This window comes from Hyla sarda, chromosome 5 (assembly GCF_029499605.1).
Source record: "Hyla sarda isolate aHylSar1 chromosome 5, aHylSar1.hap1, whole genome shotgun sequence".
In the NCBI taxonomy this organism is placed as follows: domain Eukaryota; kingdom Metazoa; phylum Chordata; class Amphibia; order Anura; family Hylidae; genus Hyla; species Hyla sarda.
In genome coordinates this window covers 264,302,980-264,318,276 of record NC_079193.1, presented here as the reverse complement: position 1 = coordinate 264,318,276, position 15,297 = coordinate 264,302,980, and the positions used below count along the sequence as shown (strand labels likewise).

The 15,297-nt window shown below is 42.8% G+C and overlaps 1 protein-coding gene across 2 annotated transcripts in view; it reads left to right on the top strand.

Moving 5' to 3' along the window:
* The window catches only part of SMCHD1 (structural maintenance of chromosomes flexible hinge domain containing 1), a 449,735-nt gene that overhangs the window by 306,100 nt on the left and 128,338 nt on the right, over positions 1-15,297 (top strand). For both annotated transcript variants that reach the window (XM_056521656.1, XM_056521657.1), the window contains exon 34: positions 12,481-12,542. In XM_056521656.1, the coding sequence (XP_056377631.1) occupies positions 12,481-12,542 (62 nt within the window). The remainder of the gene's footprint in view (positions 1-12,480; positions 12,543-15,297) is intronic.

The following is a 15,297-nucleotide window of genomic DNA, read 5'->3' as shown; positions in this document are numbered from 1 at the left end:
AGGGGGAGGCATTTATGGATATTTCAATAGTGCGTTCTTTTGAACAGCTCTATAACCGTGCTGATATATTTTTTTCATTTATCCTGTAAATTTTTTACCTAAATTCACTTCCCGGGCTACGTTCTGTATATGTGTTACCAATGTGTAATGCATCCTGGGACTATTCACTTCTCCTAATTAACCATGGGGTTTAAGTGCATACTGTCTTTAAACCCTTAAGAACAATGGATGTAAGTGTCCTGGTGCGCTGGGACTTAATGCACCAGGAAGTACAGTAATGTCCTGGACATGAAGCGAGCACAGGAGCTGTGCTCGCTTCATGCACGGTAGTTCCCATTCTTGACTCCTGGCAGCTCCAACAGTCTTCTCCTCTTGTCTGCCATCTAGCACACCAGAGAAGTAGATTGCCGATATAACTGATCAGTAAAAGCAATATCATAATTGCTATAGAAAAAAAAAAAAAGAATTTTAAGTGTGAATAAGCCCATCTCCCCAGCAAAAATTTAAATCCCTCTTTTTCCAGTTTTACTAAAAAGTGTAAATAAAATAAACATATTTGGTATTGCCAAATGCATAAATATCTGAATTATTTAAATATAATATTGATGATCCTTTTACAATAGACGGTGTGTATTAAAAAAATGCATATTTTTGCTCACATCACATCCCAGAAAAATGAAATAAAAAGTGATCAAAAAAATCACATATATGCAAAAGTGGTACCAATAAAGACTACAGTTCACGGCACAAAATAATGAGCCCTTATGTATATGGAAAAAAATTAGAAAGTAATAGGGGTCGGAAAAAGGCGATTTTAAACACACTAATTTTGATTTTGTTTTTTTTATAGTAGTAATAGTGCATGTAAACATGGGTATATTTTAATCAGAATAAAGAAAACATGTCAGTTTTTGGTGTACCATACATTTTAGAGTGAAATAAAATGTGTCATTACAAAGTATAATTTATAGCGCAAAAAATAAGCCCTCATATGGATCTGGGTATGGAAAATAAGAGTTATGGCTCTTAGAAGGCAAGGAGGAAAAAAGAAAAATGCTAAAATGAAATTGGCTATGTCCTTAACCCCTTAAGGACTGAGCGTTTTTCAGTTTTTGCACTTTAGTTTTTTCTTCCTTACCTTTAAAAAATTATAACCTTTTCAATTTTGCACCTAAAAATCCATGATGGCTTATTTTTTGCGTCACCAATTCTTCTTTTTAATGGCATCAGTCATTTTACCCAAAAAATCTATGGCAAAACGGGGTAAAAAATTATTGTGTGACAAAATTGAAAAAAAAAATGCCATTTTGTAATTTTGGGGGCTTCCGTTTCTATGCAGTACATTTTTCAGTATGTTTTTCCCTCCTCTTGAGGGACCATGCTGTTGAGTTTTCTCTACCGCCGTGTTGTTGCTGTCTTGTTGTTCCCACTTTTTTAGGTGGGATTTCGGCGGGGCCCTTGTTTTTACCGAGGGCATTCAACAGAGTTTCTTACTGTCTGGGCTTATGGGCTTGCGGCCTGGCTCTCTTTGTGCGAAATTTGTGCGATCTCCATGGTGGGGTTAGTTCGTCGTTCCCTTCTTTGTAGGTCAGTTGCACCACACTGACACCTAAGTCTTCTGGCGCACTCTTTCCTGCGCCCAGACCCTGGGAGTCACAGTTGGGTTCTCCTTTCTGATCTGCTTGGACCTCTGGGTCTATGAATGGTTGGCCTTTGGATTAGTCTCTGTCCTTGGATGCTGTGGCATGCCTTCTTTTCAGGCAGCTCTTTCGGTTGCACCTTGGTGCTGGTTCCTATCTTGGGCAGGTGTTCTGTTTCGGCCCAGATTCCACCGCTAGCCCATCAGGCAGTGCGGTTTTTCTCCACTGCACTCCTTCTCATTTTCATGTTTTCCCCTTGAAGTGGTCGTCTGGTTACTTTTCGCGGACGTCTGTTTTTCCTTGCTCTTCAAGGGTTTTCATCTTCCAGGTGACCCTGACATATTCATTTCCTTGTCTGGTCCCCCAGAGGACTGCTTTCTCCTTGGGGTCCTAGTCCATCTTCCTGGACGGGCAATCTTCCGGGAGCTCAATTTCTGGCTTTGGCCTATATCAGGCCTGGGAGCTCGTCCACGGGCTCTGGGGACTGCTTCCTTCTTTCTGGTGGTTGTATTTTTCCCACCCTAGGGGACTGCTTTGGTATGTCCCATCAGTTTGGTGTCCCCCAATGAAGAGCGCCAAAGAAAAGGAGATTTTTGTGCTCACCGTAAAATCTCTTTCTCGTAGCTCTCATTGGGGGATACCGCACCCACCCTTTTCTTCTTCCTTTCTCCAAATTCTTCTTTCCCGTTATTGAGTTGTGTCTCCGGGATTCCTTTCTAGGGTCCTTTGGATGTATTTCTTGTTGGCTTCTCCTGCTGCTTTGTGACAAAACGGAGTACCTCACTGCAGGTGGGCGGGTATATCCTGCCAGGGAGGAGCCGACTTTTTTTCCTAGTGTCAGCGCCTCCTATTGGCAAGAGCATATACCATCAGTTCGGTGTCCCCCAATGAGAGCTACGAGAAAGAGATTTTACGGTGAGTACAAAAATCTTTTTTATTTTTATTCACACAGTTTTTAGTTTTTTGTTTTTTATGGGAAAAGGGGGGTGATTAAAACTTTTATTAGGGAAGGGGTTAAATGATCTATTTTCACTTTTTTTTGCAATGTTATAGCTCCCATAGGGGGCTATTACACTGCACACACTGATCTTTTACATTGATCAATGGTTTCTCATAGCAAACCATTGATCAATGATTCTGCCACTTGACTGCTCATGCCTGGATCTCAGGCACTGAGCAGTCATTCGGCGGTCGGACACCAGGAGGCAGGTAAGGGGACCCTCCTGCTGTCCTACAGCTGTTCGGGATGCTGCGATTTCGCCGCCACGATCCCGAACAGCCTCCTGAGCTAAAGCCGCTTCTAAAGAGTTAATAGTGCGTGTGATCGGTGCTGCACGTTATTAGCCACGGGTCCCGGCCGTTGTTAGAACGGGAGCGGACTCAGGACGGACAGGTACGCCCTGAGTCCTTAAGGGGTTAAGGAGTTAATGTAGCATGCAACATGACTTACCAATATTATTGCTACACATTTCCTCTTTAACATCTATGTGGAGAAAATAGGATATAAAACTAAAAGCAGTTTTCTTGCTTTATGTATAATTGCGGTGATATTTTCAGTAGAAGTAGGAAGAAAAAGGGGGAGATTTATCAAAACCTGTCCAGAGGAAAAGTTGCTGAGTTGCTCATTACCAGTCAAATAGCTTCTTTGCTTCTTTCATTTTTGAAAAAGCCTTTTAAAAAAAATAATCTGATTACAATGGGCAACTCAGCAACTTTTCCTTTGGACAGGTTTTGATAACTCTCCCCCAGAGTTTGTATTAATCAAGATTACCACTGTATTAAGGGCAGCCATCAGAAATTTTACAGCATGTAGTCTGACACAATCTAAATACACAGAAATAAGGCCAAAAAACGAGAAGAAAAAAAAGGTGGTAGAAAGGTGGAAAAACCTCCATATAATTGGCAGTCTAGGAGTTTCAATATGTTGGCCTGGAATATGAGCATTGAGTTAAGGGAGAGGAGCACCAAGCACTAACTCATATACTACCAAAAAGGCAGCCCAAAAAAAAAACTTTATTTCCCATATATCAGAAAAGTGAGATTAAAAGTGCAATCTTTATTGTATTAGGTTCACACTTAGTAGTGTTTTAAAATATAGAGCACCATGTCGTCCTACTTATTTGATTATATATATATATATATATAAATAGACCATCCGGTCTAATGAATTGAATACACACTGAAGCGAAGACGAGGTGCCTGCAGACCACCTACATTCAGCGCTATTGTAGGACAATGGAGCTCAAAGTTAAAAACTTAACATGGCCCCCCTCGACATGTTTCACTGCCTCAGCAGCGTTATCAAGAGGTAAATGGGCACTGGGTAAGTGAGTGCCCATTTACCTCTTGATAACGCTGCTGAGGCAGTGAAACATGTCGAGGGGGGCCATGTTAAGTTTTTAACTTTGAGCTCCATTGTCCTACAATAGCGCTGAATGTAGGTGATCTGCAGGCACCTCGTCTTCGCTTCAGTGTGTATTCAATTCATTAGACCGGATGGTCTATTTATATATATATATATATATATAATCAAATAAGTAGGACGACATGGTGCTCTATATTTTAAAACACTACTAAGTGCGAACCTAATACAATAAAGATTGCACTTTTAATCTCACTTTTCTGATATATGGGAAATAAAGGTTTTTTTTTGGGCTGCCTTTTTCGTAGTCTATGAGTTAGTGGTCAAATTCCACCCTCCATATATTGGTCTCAACTAGATAAGGAGCACCAAGCACCCCACACCGAATCCATCCACCTAAGAGCGATTGTTTTCCTAGCCAAGAACAGTCTTTCTCTTAAAAAGGTACGAGTGTGATGTATTGACACTTCATTTAAAACACCAAAAATGCTTATCAGGGGGTCAATTGGAGAACGGGGTTGTACAAGGGTGGCTAGAAGTCGGAGGACTTTGTTCCAGAAGGACGCAATCTGCGGCCACAGTGGTGACAAGCATCGGAATCAGATCGACCCATTCTATACAGTCTAGTGGGAGTCACATAACTATAATGGATAATATTCATTTGAATGAGTTTATTATTTGCAGCTGGGGATACCAGCATATGAGAAGATAAAATCTCCTCCCAATCATCATCTGTGAGGTTAAGAATATATGACTGCCAATATTGTATAGCGGGCAATGGTGTGCGTGAGTTCTTGGCATGGATAACATGTGTATAAAGAATGGACACAAGACCCCTAGGTCCCTGGGATTTCAGAGCCCCAATCAACAGGAATGAGCATTAACGGCATGGCGCAACTGTAGGTACTAAAATAAACATTGTCTAGGAATGTTGTGGTTAGACTGTCGTTGGTAAAATGAGCACAGCACATTACTAGTGTACACTTTTTCCAAAGTACACACCCCAGCATTCTGCCAAAATATCAGGTCTAGAGTACCATCAATGTGCGTAAAGCTCTGATTGTGCCAAAGTGGAGTATCTGAGGGTGTGTCAGTATAGCATGATCTGCCTTAGCATATCGCTAAACCTGTACTACCAATTTGTGAAGTGGTAAGAATGTGCGGCCTCCCAAAGTAGGACTCATGAATGAGCCGCAATGAGAAATTGGGAACAAATCTAGAAAGAGATTGTTCAGTATCTGGCATTGGTTCATCAACAATCCCATGAAGGATATAGCGGAGCTGACCCGCCAAATAATACAGGAAGAGGTCCGGTAAAGACATACCAGCCTCCAATTTGGGTAGTAAGACAAATTTTAGGTCGGTTAGGGGGAGAAAAGGAAATTTAGTGTGTTAAAAAAAAAAAGAAGGACTTGGGAACTGGGACCAAGGCATGTTCCAGAGCATATAAACATTTGGATAAAATAATAAGTTTGATGAGATTTAGATGGCCAGAGACTGAGATCGTTAATGTCGCCCTAATCCTAAATTTAGTTTTAATATAGGGGACAAGGGAGAGAATATTGGTATTCATGTCTAACATCGGATTCCTATTTATGTAAACCCCCAGATACTTGAATTCCGACGCCATCGGGAGGCCACACATAACACAAGGCCAGTTATGATTCAAAGGCGGCATAATAGCCGATTTGGTCCAGTTACTAAATAAACCTGAGAAGTACCCAAATCTGTCCAATAAGTCGATCACATTATGTAGCATACGGGTAGGATTGGAGAGGAAGAGCACTATATCGTCTGCTTATAACCCAATATGTTCCTCCTTGCCTTCCATAGACATGCCAAGGAAGTCAGGTTCCAAGCGAATGTACAGTGCAAGGGGCTCCACTGCCACCGCGAACAGGAGTGGAGACAGGGGGCACCCCTGATGCATTCCTCGGCCCAAGGTAAACAGTAGAGAGCAAATTCAGTTCACAAGAACCTGAGCTCGGGGATGCCTATAGAGGATGGAAACCCATTTCCTAAAATTAGGGCTGTGACGGACTGACTCCGCCAAAAGTGACTTCTCCTTCCGGATGACAAGCCCCAGCATATCACAGGCAATATCCCCAGGCAGAACTAGAGATTAATGCACCCTTGTACCCAAAGAACCAGGCAACATCAGTCTTCAGGTATAAAATCAGAACTCTTTATTGTGGAACAAGTGTCGTCTTTTATAGGAAGGACATCACAGGGGGAAGGGTCTGTAAAGATAATACAGGTGACACTGAGTCTGGGAGATAATCCAATAAAGGTGATTAACTCTCCTTATACAGTGCCTTGAGTGCAACAAGTGGAAGTGTGCAGAAGTTGAACTGTGTGCAAAAAGGAGAAGCATGTGTAGAATTAGTGCATTGCACAAAAGGTGGACCGTGTGCAAAAGGTGTATTGTGTAAAGGAGGTGGACAGTGTGCAAAAGGTAGACCATGTGCAAAAAGGTGTATTGTGCACAGAAAGTGGACCGTGTGCAGAAAGTGTATGAAAACAATAAATAAAAGTATTTTAACTCTGAGTTTTATGTCACTGGACAACATCAACTGAGAGGTACAAATAGTGATGTCCTAAAGTCCATTCAAGTAGGTAGGGTGACTCTAGGATCCGTCACAAGGGCCAAAACCAAATCTAGAGAGGACCTCGATAAGGTATCCCCATTCAACAGAGTCGAATGCATTGGTGGCGTCTAACGACGCTAAAGCCCCTCCCACCTGGACAGCTGTTTAAACTCTATGGATGTTGTCTGATGTAGATTTGCCTGGCATGAAACCAGTTTAGTCACCATGGATAATACACTGCTCAAAAAAATAAAGGAAACACTAAGAGAACACATCCTAGATCTGAATGAACTAATCGTATGAAATACTTTTGTCTTTACATAGTTGAATGTGAGGACTACAAAATCACACAAAAATGATCAATGGAAATCAAATTTATCAACCCATGGAGGTCTGGATATAGAGTCACACTCAAAATCAAAGTGAAAAACCACACTACATGTCCTTAAAGTGAGACTCACTAGTGTGTGTGGCCTCGGCGTGCCCGTATGTCCTCCCTACAAAGCTTGGGCATGCTCCTGGTGAGGTGGCGTTGGTAGATGGAGCGATATATGATGTTCCAAATGTGCTCAGTCGGATTCAGATCTGGGGAACGGGCAGGCCAGTCCATAGCATCAATGCCTTCCTCTTGCAGGAACTGCTGTCACACTCCAACCACATGAGGTCTGGCAGTGTCTTGCATTAGGAGGAACCCAGGGCCAACTGCACCAGCATATGGTCTCACAAGGAGTCTGAGGATCTCATTTCGGTACCTAATGGTAGTCAGGCTACCTCTGGCTGTGCTGCCCCCAAAGAATAGTCACCCCACACCATTACTGACCCACCGCCAAACCGGTCATGCTGGAGGATGTTGCAGGCAGCAGAACGTTCTCCACGGCGTCTCCAGACTGTCACGTCTGTCACATGTGCTCAGTGTGAACCTGCTTTCATCTGTGAAGAGCACAGGGCGCCAGTGGCAAATTTGCCAATCTTGGTGTTCTCTGGCAAATGCCAAACGTCCTGCATGGTATTGGGCTGTAAGCACAACCCCCACCTGTGAATGTCGGGCCCTCATACCACCCTCATGGAGTCTGTTTCTGTCCGTTTGAGTGGACACATGCACATTTGTGGCCTGCTGCAGGTCAGTTTACAGGGCTCTGGCAGTGCTCCTCTTTCTCCTCCTTGCACAAAGACGGAGGTAGCGGTCCTGCTGCTGGGTTGTTGTCCTCCTACACGTCTCCTGATGTACTGGCCTGTTGCCTGGTAGCATCTCCATGGTCTGGACACTATGCTGACAGACACAGCAAACCTTCTTGCCACCGCTCGCATTAATCTGCCATCCTGGATGAGCTGCACTACCTGAGCCACTTGTGTAGGTTGTAGTCTCACTCATGGTACCACTATAGTGAAAGCACCACCAGCATTGAAAAGTGACCAAAACATCAGCCAGGAAGCATAGGAACTGAGAAGTGGTCAGTGGTCACTACCTGCAGAACCACTTCTTTATTGGGGGTGACTTGCTAATTGCCTATAGTTTCCACCTGATGTCTTTTCCATTTGTACAACAGCATGTGAAATTGATTGTCAATCAGTGTTGCTTCCTGAGTGGACAGTGTGATTTCACAGAAGTGTGATTTGACTTGGCATTACATTGTGTTGTTCAAGTGTCCCCTCTATTTTTATGAGCAGTGTAGTAAGTATAACACTTTCAGCCGGTTGGCAGTCATTTTGGTTAGGATTTTATAATCCAAATTTAGTAAGGAGGTCGGCCCATAGGAACCGCACTCCATTGGGTCTTAATCTGGTTTCAATAATACAACAATGGTCGCCTCAGAGTGAGTCCGGGAGGACCCCTTCCTCAAATGCTGACTGATGCATAGTTAAGCGAGGAGGGAGGAGCACGTCTGAGTACCGTAGATAAATCTCCAGTGGAAGGCCGTCAGGACCCCGGAGACTTACCCTTGGTCATATTAGCGTTAGCCTCTTGTACCTCCAACAATGTAAGAGGAGCATCCAGAAAACTCCGGTCCTCCTCAGATAAAGTAGGAAAAATGACGGTGTCCTGGTAGGAGTCCAGTTGGGCTGCATCATATTGTACCTTTTTGAAGAACAAAGATTAGTGTAAAAGGAGAAGAAACGGAGGGCCATTTCCTCACTACTCGTCAGCAAAGATCCATCCGAGGCTTTGAGCTTAAGAATCGGTGAGACAGAAGAGTTCTGACGCACAATATGGGCTTATAACTTACTAGATTGGTTCTCATGTTCAAAGTAAAATTGTTTAGTAAAGAATTATTTCCGATTTGCTTTTTCATGAAGATGTAACCTATACTGATGATCCTCAGTGAGCCATGCAATCTTGTTAGCCTCAGATGGATTCGCAACATAACGTGCCTCCGGATCCGAGCAGCAAAGCGCCAATTCCTCCTCTCTCCTAGAAGACGACTTCTCAATGTAGGAAATAGTGGACTGCAGGCAACCCCTCAGATAAGTTTTTAACGTCTCCCAAACCAGTGCAGGCGATCCCCGAGTAAATTGGCCTGAAGGAAGACCTGAAGCTGATCCGGGATCCTGTAATAAGGTCCAACCAAAATGGGTGATTCTTCCAACGACGCGGTGTACCTGAATTGGCCATGGAGATATCAAGCAATATTGGAGAATGATCAGAGATAGCTTGAGGCTCATAGGAGACATCCGAGACCTGATATAGGAGGAGCAGAGTTACCACAATCAAGGTCAATTCTGGGTAGTGCATTCCTACCCATTATCTGACATGAATATTATTTAGTCAATGGATATCACATTTAAAAATGTCAACCCAACCCACCTTAGCTAAAAACTGGGAGAGAGGGGTATGTCTAGAGTCTGCCGGTAATGACTGGAGGATACATCTAGGGCTGTGTCGGTCCATACTCTGGTCCGGGACCAGATTAAAGTCCCCCATACAGAGAACTCGGGCAGAGGGGTTCCTAGCAGCAATGTGCAATATATCCATAGATGCTGGGGGGGATTGTAGATGAACAGGAATACGAATGGTAAATAGGCTTCCTGGCGGACCGTGATTGGTTCCCAGTGTACCATACGGCTAACCAGAACCGTAACACCTCTAATGAATGAGGTATGTAATGAATGTTGTAGCCACTGGACCCTGGGTCTAGACAACTGACTGGCTTTATCAGGGGTGAGGTCAGTTTCCTGCAGTGCAACTATATGCAGGCGGTACCTTCTAATATGAGCAAAAATAAATGCCCGTTTCCGTGGGGTGCGGGCTCCTCTAATGTTCCAGGACATTACTCAAATATCTGCCATTGTAAAAGACTATAAAAATAAAATGGTTATCAGTGCCTGTCCGTGCAACAGGAAAAGACAAACAAAAAGTACAGACAAAGACCTAAAAGGAGCAGATGGCAATGGATTGCATAGACACTGGAGACCGGAGAGGACAGAACAGAAAACCCACACCAGTGTGGGGTACAGAACACATAACAAGTAGAAACTAAGAAAACAATAAATTTGCAAAGTGAACAATGGGTCCATCTAGTGGGAAGAACCTGCTGGTACATGAAAATCAAGAGAACCCTGATGCCAATATAAAATAAACAAACCAAGGGATTGTGAAGAAGGACCTTCAACTGAAAATACATACAAGGAGAGCAGAGGGAGAACTGAAAAGGGATAAAGGGTCTGAGGGGGAAAAAGATGGAGGTGAACAGAAAAGGTGAAAGGAAATAATAAACAAGAAAGATAAGTAAGAGACAGAAGGGGGACGGGAAGGGAAAAGGGGAAAAAGAAGAAAGGAAAAGAGAAGAGATGGAATAAGGGTTGAGGGAACAAAACAGAGAGGAAAGTGGATAATAAACAAGAAACTGTTCAAGGAAGAGTAAGGATCTATGGGGTGACCCATAGCCAGTATCAAATTTTGGGGTGAAGCTCCCCAGGTTGCAGTGTAGCACCAATAATATAAGGCACGCAATATAATAAGATCCAGGTAAGAGGCATAACTGTATACAAAGCAGAAGGGCATCCATATGAGTGTATACTGATGCAGCTGTGCAATACAGATCCAAAGACATTGGATGCGGCCTCCACAGGGGCATGGAGAGAGGGCAGAGGGGTTGGAGGGTAAATTCAGGGGGAGGTGTAGGAGGGGGGGGGGTAAGGGAATTATAAGTAGGGGGGAGAAGGGTATCAGGAACAGGGGAGTTGAGGCAGCAAAGTGCCCACATGGGCTCTGGAGAGGACAGTCAAGGAGAAAAGTGGAGCTAGGGGGGAGGGGGTCCTTCACAATCGGGAGTACTGAGTCAGGGGAAGGTACTGGGCAGGGGATCAAAGGGGCTATCTCAAGCTGCTCCTGCACGGTGTTAAAGAGAAGACGGTAGGAGGGCCACAGTGTCCTCAATGGGGGATATGCGGGTCTCTGTTTCCGCCACCCGGTAGCGTGGATCCCACGCCCCGGATGAAGCAGTAGCGAAACGTTGGGTTAGGTGTTGGTTACCCAGGTATTCTCTGTCCCACTGTGGTTTTCTATATGTTGTTTTATATTTTGTTATCTATTCTGCATTAGAGTAACCTGTTTTATCATGTCATATCTCTATATGTGGGTTTAGGCCCAACAATAAGGATTTGTTTACATACATTCCTGTGTATTATATTTATACTATTGGTAGCCACCATTCTTTAGTCTGGTCCATTGTGGCCATTATCATAATGTTTATTGTATTTTCTCCAATCCCTTTTATGGGTTTTTAATGTTTCTGTGTATTCAATAAAGTATTGTTTGATCTCTACAACGCATTTTCCTTGTCTTTATTATGCTCTTGTAAGTAGCGTGGGATCAGTTACCTATTGGGGTAGTTTTTTGGTTCTTACAGGTAAAGAGTAATACAGAACATGTACCTCCCTGTACTGTAGGGGGCACTACCAGACAGCCAGCTCAGTGCATACACTTCAGTAATACAGGTGTTTTACCAGTAAAATGCCCAATGTAATTGGTCAGATTTTCCAGCCATTGACATGTTACACAGATCTGGACTGTTCGTAGCATTGTATGTTGAGTCTGGTTTCAAGTTACAATGGTCCAGGAAAGGCCATTGTATGTCGAAATTATTGTATGTTGAGGCCATTGTAAGTTGAGGGATCACTGTATAATAATGCCCCCTCACATGGCCCCCATGTATAATAATGCCCCCTCACATGGCCCCCCATACATAATAATGGCCCCTCACATGGCCCCCATACATAATAATGCCCCTTCACACAGCTCCATGGGGATAAAAAAAATTCACACCACTCACCTCTGCCTCGTTCCCCTGCAGCTCTTGTCACTCCTCTGCAGACGGCCTCTGCAGAGCCGCTGCCGCACAGGAAGTCCGGGCTGGAGATACAGGACAGAGCTACTGGCTGCTTCCTGTCACGTCAGCCGCCGCAGTTAAGTGTACTCCCAACACTGTGTGCATCTTAAATGCGCACTCAGTGTTTAAAGCTGCGGTCGCTCGGGGATTGCTGGCCCATTCACAGGGGGTGCAATGGGGCTTGCAGGTGAAGGGTCCGGTTATGCACATGCAGGGACCGTGCCTGCAACGGTCTCAGCATGTTGCAGCCCAAGGGCCCTGGGCCCCTGACTGGGTTACCGGCTGTACCCCCCTGATGGCAGTCTGACAGTGTTATTGATTGCCACATATCAGACATCAGCTGATGTATTACAGTTTCATTCTATTTCTACATACAATGTTAATTAATCATACCAGAGTTTTGCTTAATAAATAGAGTAACTTGACTAAATGTATTTGTAATATATTTGAAAGATTAGAACTGGAGTAACTTTTTGATGGGGCTTTCTTCTAGTATAGTTGTTACTGGACAACTGTTTTAGAACCTAAATCTTTAATAATGCTTTAATAAATCTTTTATGCAGGCAGCAGTGTTCAACTGCAATAAACCAAGAGATGGGGATAAAGAGGGCTGTTTCTATTTCAGGTAGGAATATTGTATTTTTTTTATTTTTATTTTAGTTTCTGTATGGGCTCAAGTCATACCATTACTTTATAGCAAAAACTGTGTAAATACTTTGTAAATGGGGGGGGGGGGAGATGTATCAAAACCTGTGTAGAAGAAAAGTGGAGTAGTGTCCAATAGCAACCAATTAGATTGCTTCTTTCATTTTTCAGGGGCCTATTTAAAAATGGAAAGAAGCAATCTTATTGGTTGCTATGGGCAACAACACCAATCTTCCTATTCACAGGTTTTGATCTCCCCTATGGGGTTTTTGTCATGGTTGTGTTGTCTGAACAGCCATATAGCTACCTTAAAGGGGTACTCTGGCGCTAAACATCTTATCCCCTATCAAAGGATAGGGGATAAGATGTTAGATTGTTGGGATCCCGGCACTGGGGACCCCCGCGATCTCTCCTGCAGCACCCTCGTTATTCAGCTGCATAGAGCGAGGATCGCTCTGTGGCTGATGACTGGCGGTTCAGGGGAAGGAGTATTGTGACATCACGCCCTGCCCCCTCAATGCAAGTCTGTGGGAGGGGGCGTGACGGCTGATAGGGGATAAGATGTTTAGCGCCGGAGTACCCCTTTAATCTAGTAATCAGTAGGGTTCTAATCACAATCTGTTTAAGGTTGACCTTAAAATCATTTTGTGCACATTTAATTAACACCCATGCAATCTTATTCTTAAAAATTGGTTGAAAGATACTGCATACAAATATTTGAGACAATAGGACATTTTAAAGTATTAAACAGTGTTAATGAAAAGGTCAAGACTATTCTCATTATTATTATTATTATTATTATAAGTTCTAAAATAATAATGTTTCCAGAAGATACATTTTTACTTGCTTCTGTGTGTCACAATTGTGTAAAGGCTAGTTTCCATCTGTTTAGAGGTGGTGGACAACTTGCATCATTCTTTTTCAAGCCACTTTCTAAATAGTCTGTATTACAGATTTTCTTCTATTTTGCTGCTTTATAGCCTGTGTATTTCCTTTACATGGCTAACTATGCTGCTGCTTCTCATATAGATCTGACCATACATTGCTCCTAGCTGCTGTCAGCCTAGGGCTGAAGTCTGTTATACCTTTTGTTTCCCTCAATGTAAAATGCGCACTGTCACTTAAAAAAAAAAAAAAATTATGTTGTAGCGACACACCAAAAGTTTTCATTGGTCTGGGTTTAGGTGTTCAGACTACGACTAATTGCTTAAATAATCTGAGAGAAGAGCTCACTAAACAAAACAAACTTACAATGTAAGTCTATGGGATTGTCTTGGTCAGCCGATCTTTTCTCCTGGCTCGCGCTTACAACTCAAAAGGGTCTAAACACTCAGACGTTGACCGATCTCTTGGACATGTCAAAAGGTTTTTTGAGTACGAACAGTTACACTTTATCCCCTTTAGGACCGGGCCAATTTTGTCCTCAAAGTGGTATTCCGGCTTTAGACATAAGATGAAGACTGTGAAACAGCTGGACCAAATTAAAAAAGAGATTATTATGAATTGATTTGGCAAGATTACAATGAAACACACATACATAGCATCTCCCACATATCCTACAGGCATATGCAATTTGATCAGATAACAGCACTGTCTGTCATAATGGACAATTTACACTACTAGTTAAGCCAATACGGAGACAAAAAACATCTACGTTGTATAGTCTTATCTTCATTCCATATGGTTCTTGGCAGGGCGTGATGACATGGGTATATTACACTCGTAAGCAAAACTTAGGAGTACATCTTGTAAGAAAAAAAAATCCTCATGACAAAGCAAAAAGTAATTGTAATTGTTTCATTGTCTTTTAAGAAACAACTTGATATTAAACTCAGGAAAGGTGGTAGAAATTCATTGATTTCTTTAACATTTCTCACCCTTTTGATAATTATATTATCACACACATATATTGATTTTATTAGCACATCACACATATATTGGTTGTTTTGCATTTCTCGTCTAACATCCTATCTATCCGAATCTGACCCCTTAGATAGATGGTATAAATCATTGTATAAGCTGTATAAACCATGGAATGTTGTATACATCCATTTCCACCTACCTATTAGTGGTCAGTTACTCTAAGCAAGCACCAAACTTTATTCATAAAACACACGTTATATATCCTAACTAAATAGATGACTGACAGCGGCCAAAGATGCAACACAGACCCAGGCTAGGTCACTGGACTTTCAGAGCCTGACTCTGTGTTGGTTCCCACGCACTGGATGACCAACTTGATTATTATTTTTTTTTTTTTTTTCAAAAACCCAAACTTCTATGGTGCAACTGTGGGACCCTCTTTCAGAGATTGTCCTCCACCTGGCTTTCAGAATAGCTGGAAGGTCTGCAGGAAAGTCAGGTAGTTGAGCTGGGCTATCAGATGGTCATCTCTGAGGCTGTGATGTCCTCTGTCAGGGAGTGAATGTGTCCACATCTTTACTGCAATGAGAAATACATAACATTAACATTTTCCAAGCAATAAAACACAGCAGTATTAATCCTATCACTGCCACTATGGGTTTTAGAAGGTCTGAAAGCATATTATTAAACTAAACACCAATAGAATCCATCCAGGAAAATGGATTCCACCCCTCCTTAGATATGTCTCTAGCTTTTTGCTGAAGTTCTTGTACTTTATTCCTATGTGCCTGAAAGGGGACATGTGAATCTTCAATCCAGGTACAACACTCCTCACCTATAACAGTGGAAGTCCCACCTTCTTTGGCTAGCGT